Consider the following 14,315-nt stretch of genomic DNA (forward strand, 5'->3'; position numbering starts at 1 on the left):
CTTCTCTAGTAGTGCTGTCAAATACCCGCTTCTCTTCACCACACAAACCGAATTGCTCCATCTCCCTGGCAACCAGTCATTTGTAGTGATTACAAAAATAAACAGAGCCATTCAACCGTGTTCAAGAAACATGCCAAAGTGCTTTGACTGAAAGTGCTTCAAAGAATGCAGCAAGCCTGTACAGAGTCAAGGTGCAATTCTAGTACTGTCCAGTAGATGGGGAAAGTGGTAAAAAAAAAAAAAAGGATCACACAGCACCAAATTGATGCTATATACCTGATCACCAGACCACAAAAGATGCTTTCAGGCAACAGAAATGCTAAGCTGCTCACACATATTAAATAAGCCTATGTATTCTCTCTAAGTCAAATGAAAACCTCAGTCAAATGAAAACCTCATTTGATATCAGCCATTAAAACGAGTGATATCAAAATGAAGCCAAGTTATTCTTAACCATCAGGGTTAAGAGGAACTACCCCACTATAATTCTTTTAAACCCTAAACAAACATGCAAATTGATCAGAGTGATGATTTTGTAATAAGGCAGGTTTTAAAATGACATAATTCTGCCTTACATGGTTATGCTATGGTAAAATTCCGTCAAACTGTCTTGAGAGACTCTCCCTCAAAATCCTATCTGTAAAAGGAAGGTACCACATTTGCCACAGGGCATGGTTTTTAAAGAAATACACTGTACTACAGCTACAGTTTCAAGATGCTTTCAAGTAGCAGCTTGTGTAGTTTTGCTCAAGGCACAAAGAGTGTAGAACTGTGAACCTGTCACCTCTGGGAAATGTATTATATTTGAGAACTGTAAGTAGTGCTCCCGGCGTGTATGTTGCAGTACAGTGGACATGTTGACCAGGAATATATTATTGTTCCTCTTGATTCCTGCACCTTGCAGTGTTGAGTTCTGTCTCACCATATATCTCCATTCACAAAGCACACATATATAATTTCACAGATCACTCAGGATTTTGATTCATTCTGTCTGCTGTCGCTCCCTGCACTCGGGTGAGGACATATTGACATGACATGGATGGACTTTGTAGGTTTGTTTTGACACAGGATCCACTTACCATACAGTGAGCTGAGTCAGTCTGGCTGAGCCAATCCAGGCCATGCTGGAACGCACGGGGTCAAACAGGGCCATGCATCGTCACACAGAGGAAACATGCCTTGTTGGCATATTTTTCAACCAGAAGAAAGGTCAAAATGGCTGCCAGGTAACAATGCCACAAAACCAATCTGTCAGTCAATTTTAGAATGGAGACACAATATGTGACTATATTTACTCATGTCTATGACATTAAATGAGTTGAATGGGAGTTAACAGTTTTTACATATCCTTGGAGTGAACTCATAACTTGTTTTTAACCTTGTGTGTAGCTCACACACACAAGAAAACCAGCTGAATACACTAGTACACACAATATACTCATATATATATATATATATATATATATATATATATATATATATATATATATATATATATGTGTGTGTGTGTAGAGTATATATTCATTCATCATCCAGTGGGGCCAGTCATCACATTATTTTATTATGTTATACAGTACCTTTTGTATTTACTTATACCCCTGATTAAGCAGAATAATAAAAAAAATGTTTATGACTCAATGTACAATGCTCTTATTTTTAAAGCATTTAGGGCAGTTTTAAGATGTAAAATCATCCAGTAGGTACATTTTTTTCTGTCGTATCATGTTCTCTGTTCCAATGAGTGTGAAAACATATACAGGGAATATTTATTGCCATTTCTTAAGGGTACCTTAAGGTAGCTTAAGGATAATGGATTTACCCTTTGCATAAAAAATGGTCACTGTCAAAAAAGCCAGTCAATCTCTCCCACAGCGTCTTGAACTGACACATGTGGATGCTTCATAAAAATGCATATGCATCATTTATATACAACTATCAAATATGACTGAAAATTAACTGAAATTAAAACTATGAATAAAAACTGGTAAAACTACCAATATTAATGCCATTCCAATTCTGTGTAAGTGTACATGGTACCGTTCTGTCATAAATTGGACACAGAGGATGGCAGCCAATATGGCTGTGTGCTCTGTGTGGAAGTGGGCCCCTGAAGGGAGCAGGTGGAGTGCTTTCCAGCCTGCTCTCAGTGACTGAAGCAAGGAGTCAATGAGCTTCAATGAGCATTGTGAGAGGCTCACAATGCTGCAGTTTTTGCTGGAAACAGTGGCAGCAGGCACAGAGGCCATAGAATTGAGCCTTTTTTCAATGGTTACGGCTGTAAGACACCTGTAAAGTTTGTGCTGAGTCTGATCCATGGTGATTTACATGACAAAACTGGCAGTAGGACCTTTTCCTTGGCCGGGGTGTATATAAAGGTGATCACAGCACAACCATGCAAGCACAGCGAGGGAGTCCACCTGCAGCAAACATGGGAAAGGTACCTGCCTCGTGTCTTAACACACACACACACACACACACATACACACAGACATACAAACACACATGCAGATACAGACACACACACACACAAATTCATCACCTGTGTACATTCCTGCTAATGAGTGATGACTGTTTCAATCCCCTCAGATCATCTTCTACGAGGACAGGAACTTCGGTGGCCGCTATTATGAGTGCATGAGCGACTGCTCTGATCTGCACTCCTACTTCAGCCGCTGCAACTCCTGCAGGGTGGAAAGTGGATGCTGGATGATTTACGAGCGCCCCAACTACATGGGGTACCAGTACTACCTGAGGAGGGGAGATTATCCTGACTACCATCGCTGGATGGGCATGGGCGACTGCATCAGGTCCTGCCGTATGATCCCCATGGTAATGGCAACTTTAAAACCAAGAGCTCTTAATCCATTAGCAAGAACAGAAAATACCTGTGCAAGCAATATGCACCCATGATGATAAATACACAACCTGTGCATTGTTCATACCAGCTGCTGACTATAGAGTAGTTTTGATCTGTTATGATCTACAGTCATACAACAACAGTTTTTTGGTTTATTTTTCAAAAACAGCCATTGGCCATTATTCACAGCTACTGCAAGCAAGGCTTAAAGGTGTGAATCAATATTTAACCATAAAATATCAAAGGTCAGCATGGAGTATTCTCTGAGATACGACCAATAGGATTACTATCAGTAAAGGACACCAGCATTTGTGGTCTGCACTAAAACGTGTATGACTGTGTCTTATTTGGAATTAACTATGACTTGTAAGGCTGTTTTTTACGTAAATGAGCCTGGGGATTTAGTTTGAACAAAAACTAGCTCAAACCCATCCCCTCCAGGAGCTGAGTCTGACAACCCGGTATCATGGGATTGACGGAGACTCAATTGCCTCACTCTAAAAAGAGTCCCTTATTGAGCTGCTCACAGGTCTCAGTGAGCAGCAGCTGTGAGTAATTTTTCCTCCTTCCCTCTCTCCCTCTAGTACCAAGGATCCTACAGGATAAGGCTGTATGACCGCTATGAAATGGGAGGCCAGATGATGGAGATGATGGACGACTGTCCCAACATGATGGACCGTTTCCGCTGGTCTGACTGCCACTCCTGCCATGTGATGGATGGCCACTGGCTGTTCTACGAGCAGCCCAACTACAGGGGCCGGATGTACTACATGAGGCCTGGGCAGTACATGAGATACAGCGACTGGGGTTCCATGAGCTCCAGGATCGGCTCCATCAGGCGCATCATGGATTACTGAAAAGGGCCAACTAGTGAGGGAACACTCCTTGTACGATGCCTGCTGTATGCCTTTTTTCACACGCTGAATAAAATGGTGTCCGTCCTCAAGTGTTTTCAATGTGGTTATTGCTCTTGGAAGGGCGTCTTGTGTGCTGATGGTCAGGATATGCTGGAGGTTGTCAGTTTTCACTCTATTCTAAGCGCTGAACAAAGCTGTTGAGGACCACATACTAAGCAGACAGTAGTCAAGTATCCATGTAGGTTATATTCATTATTACAGAATGTACAACATCTCACAAGGGGAAAAACAGCCAGACCACACAGCATCTCACAAAGAGGACACTGAAACTCCCATCACCCTGCATCTCACAAGGGAAGTCACCTGCCAACACTAAACAACATATCAGAAGGGGAGTCTACAGATCGTATGAGAGGACATCTCACAAGGACAGACTACTACCCAAACTAAACAATGTGTTTCAAAGGGGAAACTAAAGCTCATATTACACAACAGTTCACAAGTGGACACCACTGCCCACACTACACAACATTGAACCAGGAATGACTACTATACACATGACACAACATCTCTCAAGTTAAAGCAAATATTTTGTGTTGGTAAATCTCACCTTGATCTGTCAGCCTTAATCTCCTAAAGTAATTCCTTATAAAATATAATTTACTATTCCAACAGCCTGACACTGGGAACAATCAGTCAGTCAGTCAGCCAGCAAGGCAGGCAGATAGTCAGTCAACGTAAATGGCTGAGGTCCAATTTTTCCATTCATTTTGTTTCTCCAAACAAAATGAAGGTGACAGGACTCCTAATAGGCATTTTAAGCACATATGCATTTGAATAAATGTAAATGTAAATGTAAATGTAGAGTCCTCTTGTTTGGACTGTTAGTACAGATCAAAGGTCTTAGCAGATAGCAATAGCTGCAGAGTCAGAGCCATTTCAGATGAGTTAGAAAGCATTTGTGCCACACAACACTTCTTCCACAGATCACGTCCCAAATGTCAGGAACGTGCCCTGAAGAGTTACTACTAGAACACCCTCATCCCTCTACCAATCATCGAAAATTAGCATGGATCCAGTGGGGCCAGTGGTTAAGTTTGTATGTGGACATCAGTACATCCTTGTGATTGTTGACTATGGGACCAGTTACCCTTAGGTGATACCCCTGCAGATAATGAGCTCCAAGAACATAACCAAAGAACTACCTATGATGATAATGAAGGTTGTTACTACTGCTAAGATTCTAGAGACTGGGATCAGTCGCCCCCCGACCTACTGTTTGTCCTCTATGAGGTGCCACAGGAGTGCACTGAATTTTCTCCTTTTTTTGATCTTTCATACGCTCACCAACCTAGTGGACTTCACCACTTAGCGAGGTAGACCAGGAAGAGCTACCCAGTCCGCAGCAGTGCTTTAGTGAGCATGTGGAAGGTATGAAGGAAACAAGAGAGAAGCAACAAAACACATCTGTCATATCAGCCAGTTGCCTTCAGAATTCACACAATTTGCTGGATAGTATCCACCTGTGTGTAACCAAAGTGGTCAGCAGTTTAGTTTGAACACACCTGTCTTGAATGTCCTAGAGCAGCCAGAGTCAAAGTCTGGAGTTACACCCAATAGAAAGTCTACGGGAGGAGCTGAAGATTGTCATCCACTGCCGGTCTCCACATTATGTGCAACAACTAGAACAGTTTTGCATTGAAGAGTATGCAAAATTAAACCCCCAGAGAGACTGTAATTGCGGCAAAAGGAGGAGCAACTAATTACTAAATGTAAAATAACTTGGTTGGGGTGAAAACATATCCAAGCCGGATTTTCCTGTTTTCTATTTTTAATTCAATTTTCATGTTCAATAAACATGATTTCAATCCAACTAAAGAATTGAGTATGTTTATTGTAGGGGAAAAAATTGTTCAAATGCTTTAAACATTCAGGCTGTAACGCAACAGAATGTGCTAAAACTCCAAGGGGGTGAATCTAGCCACATTATTTATTTAAAAAAAAAAAAGACCAGGAAGCAAGATGTGTGGAAATGGCTGTGTGTTCCACAGAATGACCCAGTGTATGAGAGAAAATTACACAGGTCCCCAGGATCTATTTGGGCTGTTTGGGCAAAAAAGGGAATTGTTCTCCAGAAAATATCTTGCACAAGTAAGATTCAGATTAGCCCCAGGCAAAGAGTGCACCTCTGGCTGTATTGAGTCATGTTCATCACGACTTTGGATTTGAAAACCTACATTACAAGTAATAGCCATTGTGAACACCAACAGCAAACAGCAAGTGTAGAACTGCTTAAAACCGAAATTAATTCACTATGGAAAAATACAAAATGGAATTGAATTACATCGTCAATATCAGTTGCTAAAGAGCACCCCTCTTTTACATATAGTGAGAAAAAAACAACAATGAAACAATTGAATATTGCAATATACACTATATGGCCAAAAGTATGTGGACACGTGACCATCACACCTATATGAGCTTATAGGACATCCCATACCAAAAACATGGCCATTAATATGGAGTGCCCTCTCCCCCCCCTTTGCAACTATTACAGCCTCCACTCTTCTGGGAAGGCTTTCCACAAGACTTTGTGTGTCTGTGGGAATTCTCGCGTTCTAATTCATCCCAAAGGTGTTCAATGGGGTTGAGATCAGGGCTCTGTGCAGGCCACTGGAGTTCCTCCACACTAAACTCGTCAAACTATGTCTTTACGGACGTTGTTTTGTGCACAGGGGCACACTCATGCTGGAACAGGAAAAGGCCTTCCCCAAACTGTTGCCACAAAGTTGTAAGCATACAATTGTTTAAAATGTCTTTGTATGCCGTAGCATTAATGTTACACTGGAACTAAGGGGCCTAGCCCAAACCCTGAAAAACAGCCCCAGACCATTATCCCTCCTCCACCAAACTTTACAGTAGGCACTGTGCATTCCGGTAGGTAGCGCTCTCCTGGCTTCCGCCAAATAAAGATTTGTACATCAGACTGCCAGATAGTGAAGCATGATTCATCACTCCAGCTAACGTGTTTCCACTGCTCCAGAGTCCAGTGCCAGCGTGATTTGCACCACTCCAGCCATCGCTTGGCATTGTGCATAGTGATGTTGGGCTTGTATGCAGCTGCTCAGCCATGGAAACCCATTTCATGAAGCTCCTCAGTTCTTGTGCTGATGTTGCAGCCAGAGACAGTTTGGAACTCTGTAGTGAGTGATTCAACAGAGGATAGGCGGTTTCTACGTGCTATGCGCTTCAGCACCTGGCGGCCCAGCTCCGTACGTTTGTGTGGTCTACTGCTTTGAGGCTGAGCTGTTGTTGCTCCTAGACACTTCCACTTGAAAATAACAGCACTTACAGTTGACCGGGGCAGTATAGCAGGGCAGAAATTTTGCAAACTAATTTGTGGTAAAGATGGCATCCTATGACAGTGCCACGTTTAAAGTCACTGAGTTCTCCAGTATGAGCCATTCTACTTCCAAGGTTTGTCTATGGAGATTGCATGGCTATGTGCTTGATCTTATGCACCTGTTAACAATCGGTGTGGCTGAAACACCTGAACTCAATAATTAGGAGGAGTGTCCACATACTTTTGGCCATATAGTGTATGAGTGACAATTTCTTTCCAGAGTGAGACTGCCCATTCAGAAATAAAAGCCATCTTTGCAAGAGAGGATCTGGTTTCCTAAAAGTGAGCAAAGTTAAATTTAAGGACAAATGTCAGGTTCCTCAGGGTTAGGTGTCAAAATTTTCACCTCTGTGAAATAAGTAACAAATCCCAACGCATTTAAAACATTGCCATGAACAATTAGTGATTTTATGTGGTAATATTATTTAAAAACAAATGGATTATTCACACAAAATGTATACTGGACTACTGAACAGCAATAAACAGTCATGATGATGATGATGATGATGATGATGATGACATAATTATGGCTATGAATTTTCTCCTGCAATCATGGCAGACAGCCAAAAAGTGAAACACAGAGACAGTTTTTTTTCACAACAGAACAAGCTAACCCATTTGCTGGGAATCTTGTGGTTGTGAGTCTTTGTGAAAAAGTGCAAACGTGCCAAAGGCTTTGTGTTTACAGTGGCACAACAAAGCTTCTCCACCCACTGAAAGCCCAGAACATTTCTCTTTCTCCTTTTTTGGGCACTTCACAAAAAATTATCTCTTTAGGACAACACAATGACACTAGGATAATGAACGCCAGGGAATTAGAATATGAATGCTCCATGCACAGTCTGCACTTCTTGTGTGCTATATATACTCCAAGTGGAGTTCTCAAACTACAGCGCAAACGCAAGACAGCCAGAAAGACCCAACCAAACCTATCAGGCCAAAATGGGAAAGGTAAAGTCATTACAAACATATTAAACAAATTTTCCACATGGCCTTGAGGATAACTAGCGGAAACTGTGATTTGCTTTCTATTTAAATATTTCTACATTACTCAAGGTTGTTTATTTTCTGTCTGCTTACTGATGTGAACTCATTTATACCCTGTCAACTTGAATGTGATTTCTCCTGTTTCTTTTGTCACTCTGCCAGATCATCTTCTACGAGGACAGGAACTTCGGCGGCCGCTATTATGAGTGCATGAGCGACTGCTCCGACCTGCACTCCTACTTCAGCCGCTGCAACTCCTGCAGGGTGGAAAGTGGATGCTGGATGATTTACGAGCGCCCCAACTACATGGGGTACCAGTACTACCTGAACCGTGGGGAATACCCCGACTACCACCGCTGGATGGGTTTCAATGACTGCATTCGCTCCTGCCGAATGATCCCCATGGTGAGTGTCAGAGAGCACGCGCTAACTGTGTGTTCCTGGCTCTTTCAGAAAGGGAAGATGAAGCTATCTGTGGAAAAATTCTCATTAGCACCTCGTTAAAATGGTCAGGGTGATCACATGGTCACAAACCAGTCATCAGGGAACCTCCTCTAGCACTTGGAGTCAGCTGACCAGCAAGACAGAATGTTACCAATACATCTCTAACTCACTGCAGAAAATAATAATAAATTACGTAACTAGAATCAGCGATGATGTACACTCATCACTCTGCTGTGAGTGATTTCACATATCTTTCTAGTGGATGGAGATGCAAAAGAATAGGCTAATATTTTCTCTTTTCTGTTTTCACCACTCACAGATGCGTGGGTCACACAGAATGCGCATCTATCAGAGGATGGACTTTGGAGGCCAGATGATGGAGCTGATGGATGACTGCCCCAACATGATGGACCGCTTCCACTGGTCTGACTGCCACTCCTGCCATGTGATGGATGGCCACTGGCTGTTCTACGAGCACCCCCACTACAGGGGCCGGATGTACTACATGAGGCCTGGGCAGTACATGAGATACAGCGACTGGGGTGCCATGAACTCCAGGATCGGCTCCATCAGGCGCATCATGGATTACTGAAAAGGAACGTCTTTTCCCTCCTCACACATGGAATTCTGAAGTCCCATTTGTCATGGATCCGTTCTTCAAGCTGAAATTTGACCTGAATTCAGACGAAATGCACTGCGCCATTCAACAATTCAAATAAGGCAATAAATAATGATCATCAAAAATATGCTTTACTTTGACTTTGTTGTTTGATTTGGACTTATTTAAATTTAAATTTTTATCTTTTCACCTTTTCATCTCGCATATTATGATCACACAACAGGTTCAGTTTAACATTCACATTTGCTGCTACACACAACTGTTGAGGTCTAGGTCCACTTCTTATCCAAGGCTTTCAACAGAATGAGCACTAAATGAACACAAAATAAAAAAATGATGGATTTCCATAGACAAAAATTACATTCAATATAGCCACCAGCTGAAGCTGAGCTACAGGTGGGCCTACTTATTATGACATAAATATAAAAAGGAAAAATATGCATTCACTCACCCACTTAGTCCTTTGCAAATACTATGGATACAGTAATACTATACCTATAGCTGATTCTTTAAGACATCATAAGGACATGATCCATTTCTCCTCTTTGTCAGATAAATGTTCCCAATTCTTGACCTGATGGACCAGCTGGACATTCTACTTGAACTTTCAAAAGCCAGATTTAATTGCACTCTTTTGGAAGACAAATTCAAGCTTCCAATAAACAGCCAATACAGCCATTCAGTATATTTTCAATCAGTGCTGGTATTGACTGCCTTGTTGGTAATTTTGGATGCCTACTTGTTTTCAAATTGTGATGATATACAATCAAACTCAATAAACTATCAAATATTTTCATTACAATGAATACAGCACTCTGAGTAGTGGAATGTATCCCTTAAGATACTTTGTGTCAGAACATCTGCAAGGATATACATAATGAAATACAAGAAAGTACACTAAGTTTGTTTAGTATGGAGCTCATACCTAGCCAAGCTGACCTGAGAAAAAATGCCTCAAAAAAAGTGGCCAGTGAATGTACAGGTAGCTTTGGTGACCATGTAAAGGTCACTTTACACAGCATTTTTACACAAATTAAAGGCTGGATTATTTGATCAACAAATGTATAACAATAATAATAATAATAAAAATGTTCCACACATATATCTTGAATTCAGACTTGACATTACTAATGGTAAAGGATTGCAACATTTGCAAGCATTTAAGTGCTTTTCAATTAAGTATCGAAAAGCAAAATCTATAAAAATTTATAAAATTTGTACGCAATCTGAATAAAAGATAAGTGAGAGGGCAACAATATCTAAGGTAAATCTCAACAGAGATACATACATACATACATACACACATACACACATAATCATTTATTAAAATCCTTTGTTTGAACATTTTGACAATGTCACATTTATTCTCACTAGTTTTTTTTTTTTTTAGTGCCAAATATCCCCTACATCCCTTTAACAAAACAAACATCTGTGTAATAGAACTCCAGATATGAAATATGCATGGAATTTGTATGTCAGTACATACCAAATATCATTCGGTTCAGAGTTCAGTAAGTTTATCCCCAGCTGTTTGAGTCAACCATGTGGTCTCCTGTCGCACGGTGGGTCCTACAGAATGAGGACGTGTGGGTGCTATGACAAGGGCGGCCAGATGATGGAGCTGATGGACACCTGCCCCAGTGTCATGGACCACTTCCATTGGTCCAACGGTCATTCCTGCAATGTGACAGATGGCCAATTGCTGTTCTGTGATCAGCTCCACAACAGGAGCCAGCTGTATGGCATGAGGCCTGGGGAGTACAGGAGAGACCAGGGTGAGCTCAAGAGTTCAGGAGTTCAACTGGCTCCCGCATTCACTACTTCTATGTGTTTAAGTTGATCAAAGCACCTGAAAAAAAATCCAGTTTCAGCCCACATTTTTCTTTGCGTGTAGTATGTCAGTCTGTTTCGGATGAAGGAGATACAGAATTGTAGCCCTTATAATAAATAGAACTGATTGTTTTAAGAAAGGATATGTCATGATTGTCTAGGAAACTAGCTAAGAGAAAGTTACTCATCTGTTAAAGGGAAGCATCTGTTAAAAGAAGGACCACTGTTGTGTATCAATGCATAAAACTGCTCTTTTCTCATCAAGAAAAAGGTAAGACTGTTGTAATCCAGTAAATATTTATTGCCTACTTAGTATTTGTTCAGTATAGGTCAACTTTATTTTGGTTTGTGATTCCCCTTATTCCCTCTATGAATGTATTAACAACAATTCACATTCAAAATTATACATGTGTTATAACAATAGCATTGTTTCACATTACACATGTATGAAATGTATAATATATTTTACATGAAAATTATTTTAGTCAGTAATGGAATCCCTCAATTTTTTATGGCTATGTACCTCCAAGTTGACTGTCTTCAAAGATTTGAAGAGCACGCACTTGCACTTTATGTAACTGTATTGAGCAATGCAACATGCGACTCAGGGGGAGAGAAAACATGGTCCCAGATCAATGCTGTTTATCCGTTATGTCTGCTCTTCAGCCTGCGAAACAAACGTGCTGAGTTTTCCAGCCAGAGCCCCTGGCCAGGATTATCCCACTGCATTGTGGCTGAATGTGTCCATACCATGATAAGAACACCAGTGTACAATAATGCTGACTGGGAAACACATTGAACTCAGCAAACAATGACCAGTGCACCACAAACCCTCTGACACCTAGAGAGAGGGAGAGAGAGAGAGAGAGAGAGAGAGAGATTCTCTGGTCTACTGCATCCTGAATAACTACTATTTTGCATAGATAGGCTTAGAAAATAGAATTTGAATGACACTTTGGATATGTTTCTTGTGCTGGAGCACAGACTTAGAATTGCATGATCTATTGTCTGTGACAGACATACATTCCTACTGCAGGACCAGTTTTCTGTGAAGGAAGGAGCTCAGAGTGTCCTTAGTGTTTGGGGTGTATACACATTAATATCAGAGCTGGTAGCCCTCCAGTGGACAAACTCTTCATTTTGCCCTCCAAAAGTTGATTTGTGTAGACAGAATAATGTTGTGGATTTATATATACTCTTCTGAGTATAACCACCCCCCACCTCAGGGTCCTTTATTCCACCAGTTGCATAAGCATCTCTCTGGTATAATGAAATCAGAAACTGCAAGCTATTTTTTAGATAACGTCTGGTAACTTATGTGTAAAAATTACACTGCTGAACAAGTGTCTTTTGATCTGGTGGCATAATTACCCTCTCATAATCTAATCTGAGGTTGGTGCCTTACTTGTTTAACACACATTTAAGCAAGTGAATTTGATCCTTAATCTGTCAGTTACTGACAGAAGGGTGCAAAAACTGAATACAATTAACTGCACTTAAAACAATAAGCCCCAGATGATTTGATTCTTCTGAATGGCTGATTCCTAAAAGCAGAGATCTAAATAAATGGATTCGGTGTTTTTCATATTTGTGTCTCACATTTGTTTTTTTTTTTTGTTTTTTACCATATAGTATATGCTGAAATCATTTACATATCATCTACATTTTTTAGGTGTAAAGAATATTTATAATATTGTGGTGGAATAATAATAATGTAATGAATCTTAACCAAAAAATATTGTTTGGTTGTACTCTGTATAAAGTTATAAGCAATTAAGATTAAATTCCATGAATTTGAAGTATGACCCAAATTATTTCTTTTCCTGACCACTGCACTGTGGGAAAAAGGTGGAATTTAAAGTATGGCAAACTGTAAAACATTTGTGGATACTGCTGCTGAGTGAGGCTCTGTTGTGAAGGGGGCTCTGCTGACATTCTTTCAGTTGAATAGAACTGACCTGAGGTCCCTGATCAGCATGCATCCCCACAGGTCTCTCGTGCAGCAATACAGCGGTCTCACTGCAAGAGAAATAACATCACATCATGCAACTTTTTATTACCCTCATAAACTCATAAAAATTTTCAATAAAGCTGTATAAAACATTAAGTGCCCCTGTAATTTCTAACTCTCCAACCATGTAGCATAATGTACTTTATTAAAATCATTTATTAAAAGTGTCACAGTAGGTGGAAATAGGGCTGTTCCATGAAGGGATTAGGGGACAGGAAATTTTATTGTTACTTTCACTATTACTTTTACTATTTTATCTATCTTATGTTTACATTTACATTTACATTTATTCATTTGGCAGACGCTTTTATCCAAAGCGACTTACATAGGTTACAGTTCTTTACAATGTTATCCATTTATACAGCTGGATATTTACTGAGGCAATTGTGGGTTAAGTACCTTGCCCAAGGGTACAGCAGCAATGTCCCAGCGGGGATTGAACCGGCAACCTTTCGGTTACGAGTCCTGCTCCTTAACCACCATGCTACACTGCTGCCCCTTATGTCTCATAAACCACTCATGAAACTAAATTCTAGAAATGATAGAACAGATCTCTCTATAGAATGGATCTCGACTTGTAAGCCTTTTTTCCATTTACTTTCTGTTCATTTTCTCTCACACATGTCCAGGTGCACTTGAGGGTAACCATGCTAAAAATGTTGTCTCCATTCATGGTCAGTGGTGAGCAATGTGAGGTTAACCCTTTAAATCCCAGAAAATATTCTATTAAGTATAATTTTTCAAAGCAAAAATACATGAAAAACAAATGAACGGTGACATGTGTCATATCAGCTGCCATGTTGTGGAATGTTATGTGGTGTTTGCATCGATACATGTATTCCTATTATACAACCACAAACCTGCTCTGATTGACAGAATTGCTAAAGCCTGCAGCAGCTGTTATTTGCCTCTCCAGAGAAGCCACTCACTAGTGCTCTAGGTCCTAGAGAGAGAGATATTCAGAAGGTGCGAGCAACTAACCAACAGAAGCATATGAATAGCATTCTTAGTTTATTGGTGCAGCAGGCTCGTGATCAGTGTTTTATGCACACAAGAGGTATTCTAAAATAGACTATGTTAAAATTGCACATTGAGAGGTAATTGCTAACCTATACCTCTTTTACCTAATCTTTAACATTTTGTGAATGGAATGGGTACACACACATACAACCTATGCAGGAATTGATCACCAAAAAAGAGGTGCACAGGGCGCAAGCTACTGTTTGCATTTAAGCATTCATTACGACCGTGTTTCCCAACCCTGCTCCTGGAGGCACACTGTCCTGCATATCTTCTATGTATCCTTC

At 40.5% G+C, this 14,315-nt stretch overlaps 2 protein-coding genes across 4 annotated transcripts; both read left to right on the plus strand.

Moving 5' to 3' along the window:
• Window positions 1-2,428: 2,428 nt before the first annotated feature.
• LOC118785502 (gamma-crystallin S-1-like) lies at window positions 2,429-3,714 on the plus strand. The gene is made up of 3 exons (XM_036540195.1): window positions 2,429-2,437; window positions 2,587-2,829; window positions 3,442-3,714. The coding sequence occupies exons 1-3, from the start codon at window positions 2,429-2,431 to the stop codon at window positions 3,712-3,714; spliced, it is 525 nt and encodes a 174-aa protein (XP_036396088.1).
• Window positions 3,715-7,170: 3,456 nt separating this feature from the next.
• On the plus strand, window positions 7,171-9,140 carry LOC118785499 (gamma-crystallin S-1-like). Of its 3 annotated transcripts, none has more exons than XM_036540190.1 (3): window positions 7,171-7,191; window positions 8,267-8,515; window positions 8,868-9,140. In XM_036540190.1, exons 1-3 carry the CDS (start codon window positions 7,171-7,173, stop codon window positions 9,138-9,140), a joined length of 543 nt encoding a protein of 180 aa, XP_036396083.1. The 3 variants fall into 3 exon arrangements, with proteins under 3 accessions (XP_036396083.1, XP_036396084.1, XP_036396085.1); XM_036540191.1 differs by lacking the exon at window positions 7,171-7,191 and adding an exon at window positions 8,060-8,068; XM_036540192.1 differs by lacking the exon at window positions 7,171-7,191 and adding an exon at window positions 8,060-8,068 and having other exon boundaries at window positions 8,267-8,509.
• Window positions 9,141-14,315: the final 5,175 nt, after the last annotated feature.

The sequence above is a fragment of the Megalops cyprinoides genome, chromosome 11 (assembly GCF_013368585.1).
Source record: "Megalops cyprinoides isolate fMegCyp1 chromosome 11, fMegCyp1.pri, whole genome shotgun sequence".
Taxonomy (NCBI): Eukaryota; Metazoa; Chordata; class Actinopteri; order Elopiformes; family Megalopidae; genus Megalops; species Megalops cyprinoides.

What these genes read in the sequence shown, in the direction of transcription:
- LOC118785499 (XM_036540190.1), top strand. Translation starts at nt 7,171, where the DNA reads ATGAGCCATTCTACTTCCAAG. An exon ending in TGAGCCATTCTACTTCCAAG is followed by an intron (nt 7,192 to 8,266) that starts GTTTGTCTATGG and finishes TCACTCTGCCAG; the next exon opens with ATCATCTTCTACGAGGACAG. An exon ending in GAATGATCCCCATGGTGAGT is followed by an intron (nt 8,516 to 8,867) that starts GTCAGAGAGCAC and finishes CACCACTCACAG; the next exon opens with ATGCGTGGGTCACACAGAAT.
- LOC118785502 (XM_036540195.1), top strand. An exon ending in CCTGCCGTATGATCCCCATG is followed by an intron (nt 2,830 to 3,441) that starts GTAATGGCAACT and finishes CTCTCCCTCTAG; the next exon opens with TACCAAGGATCCTACAGGAT.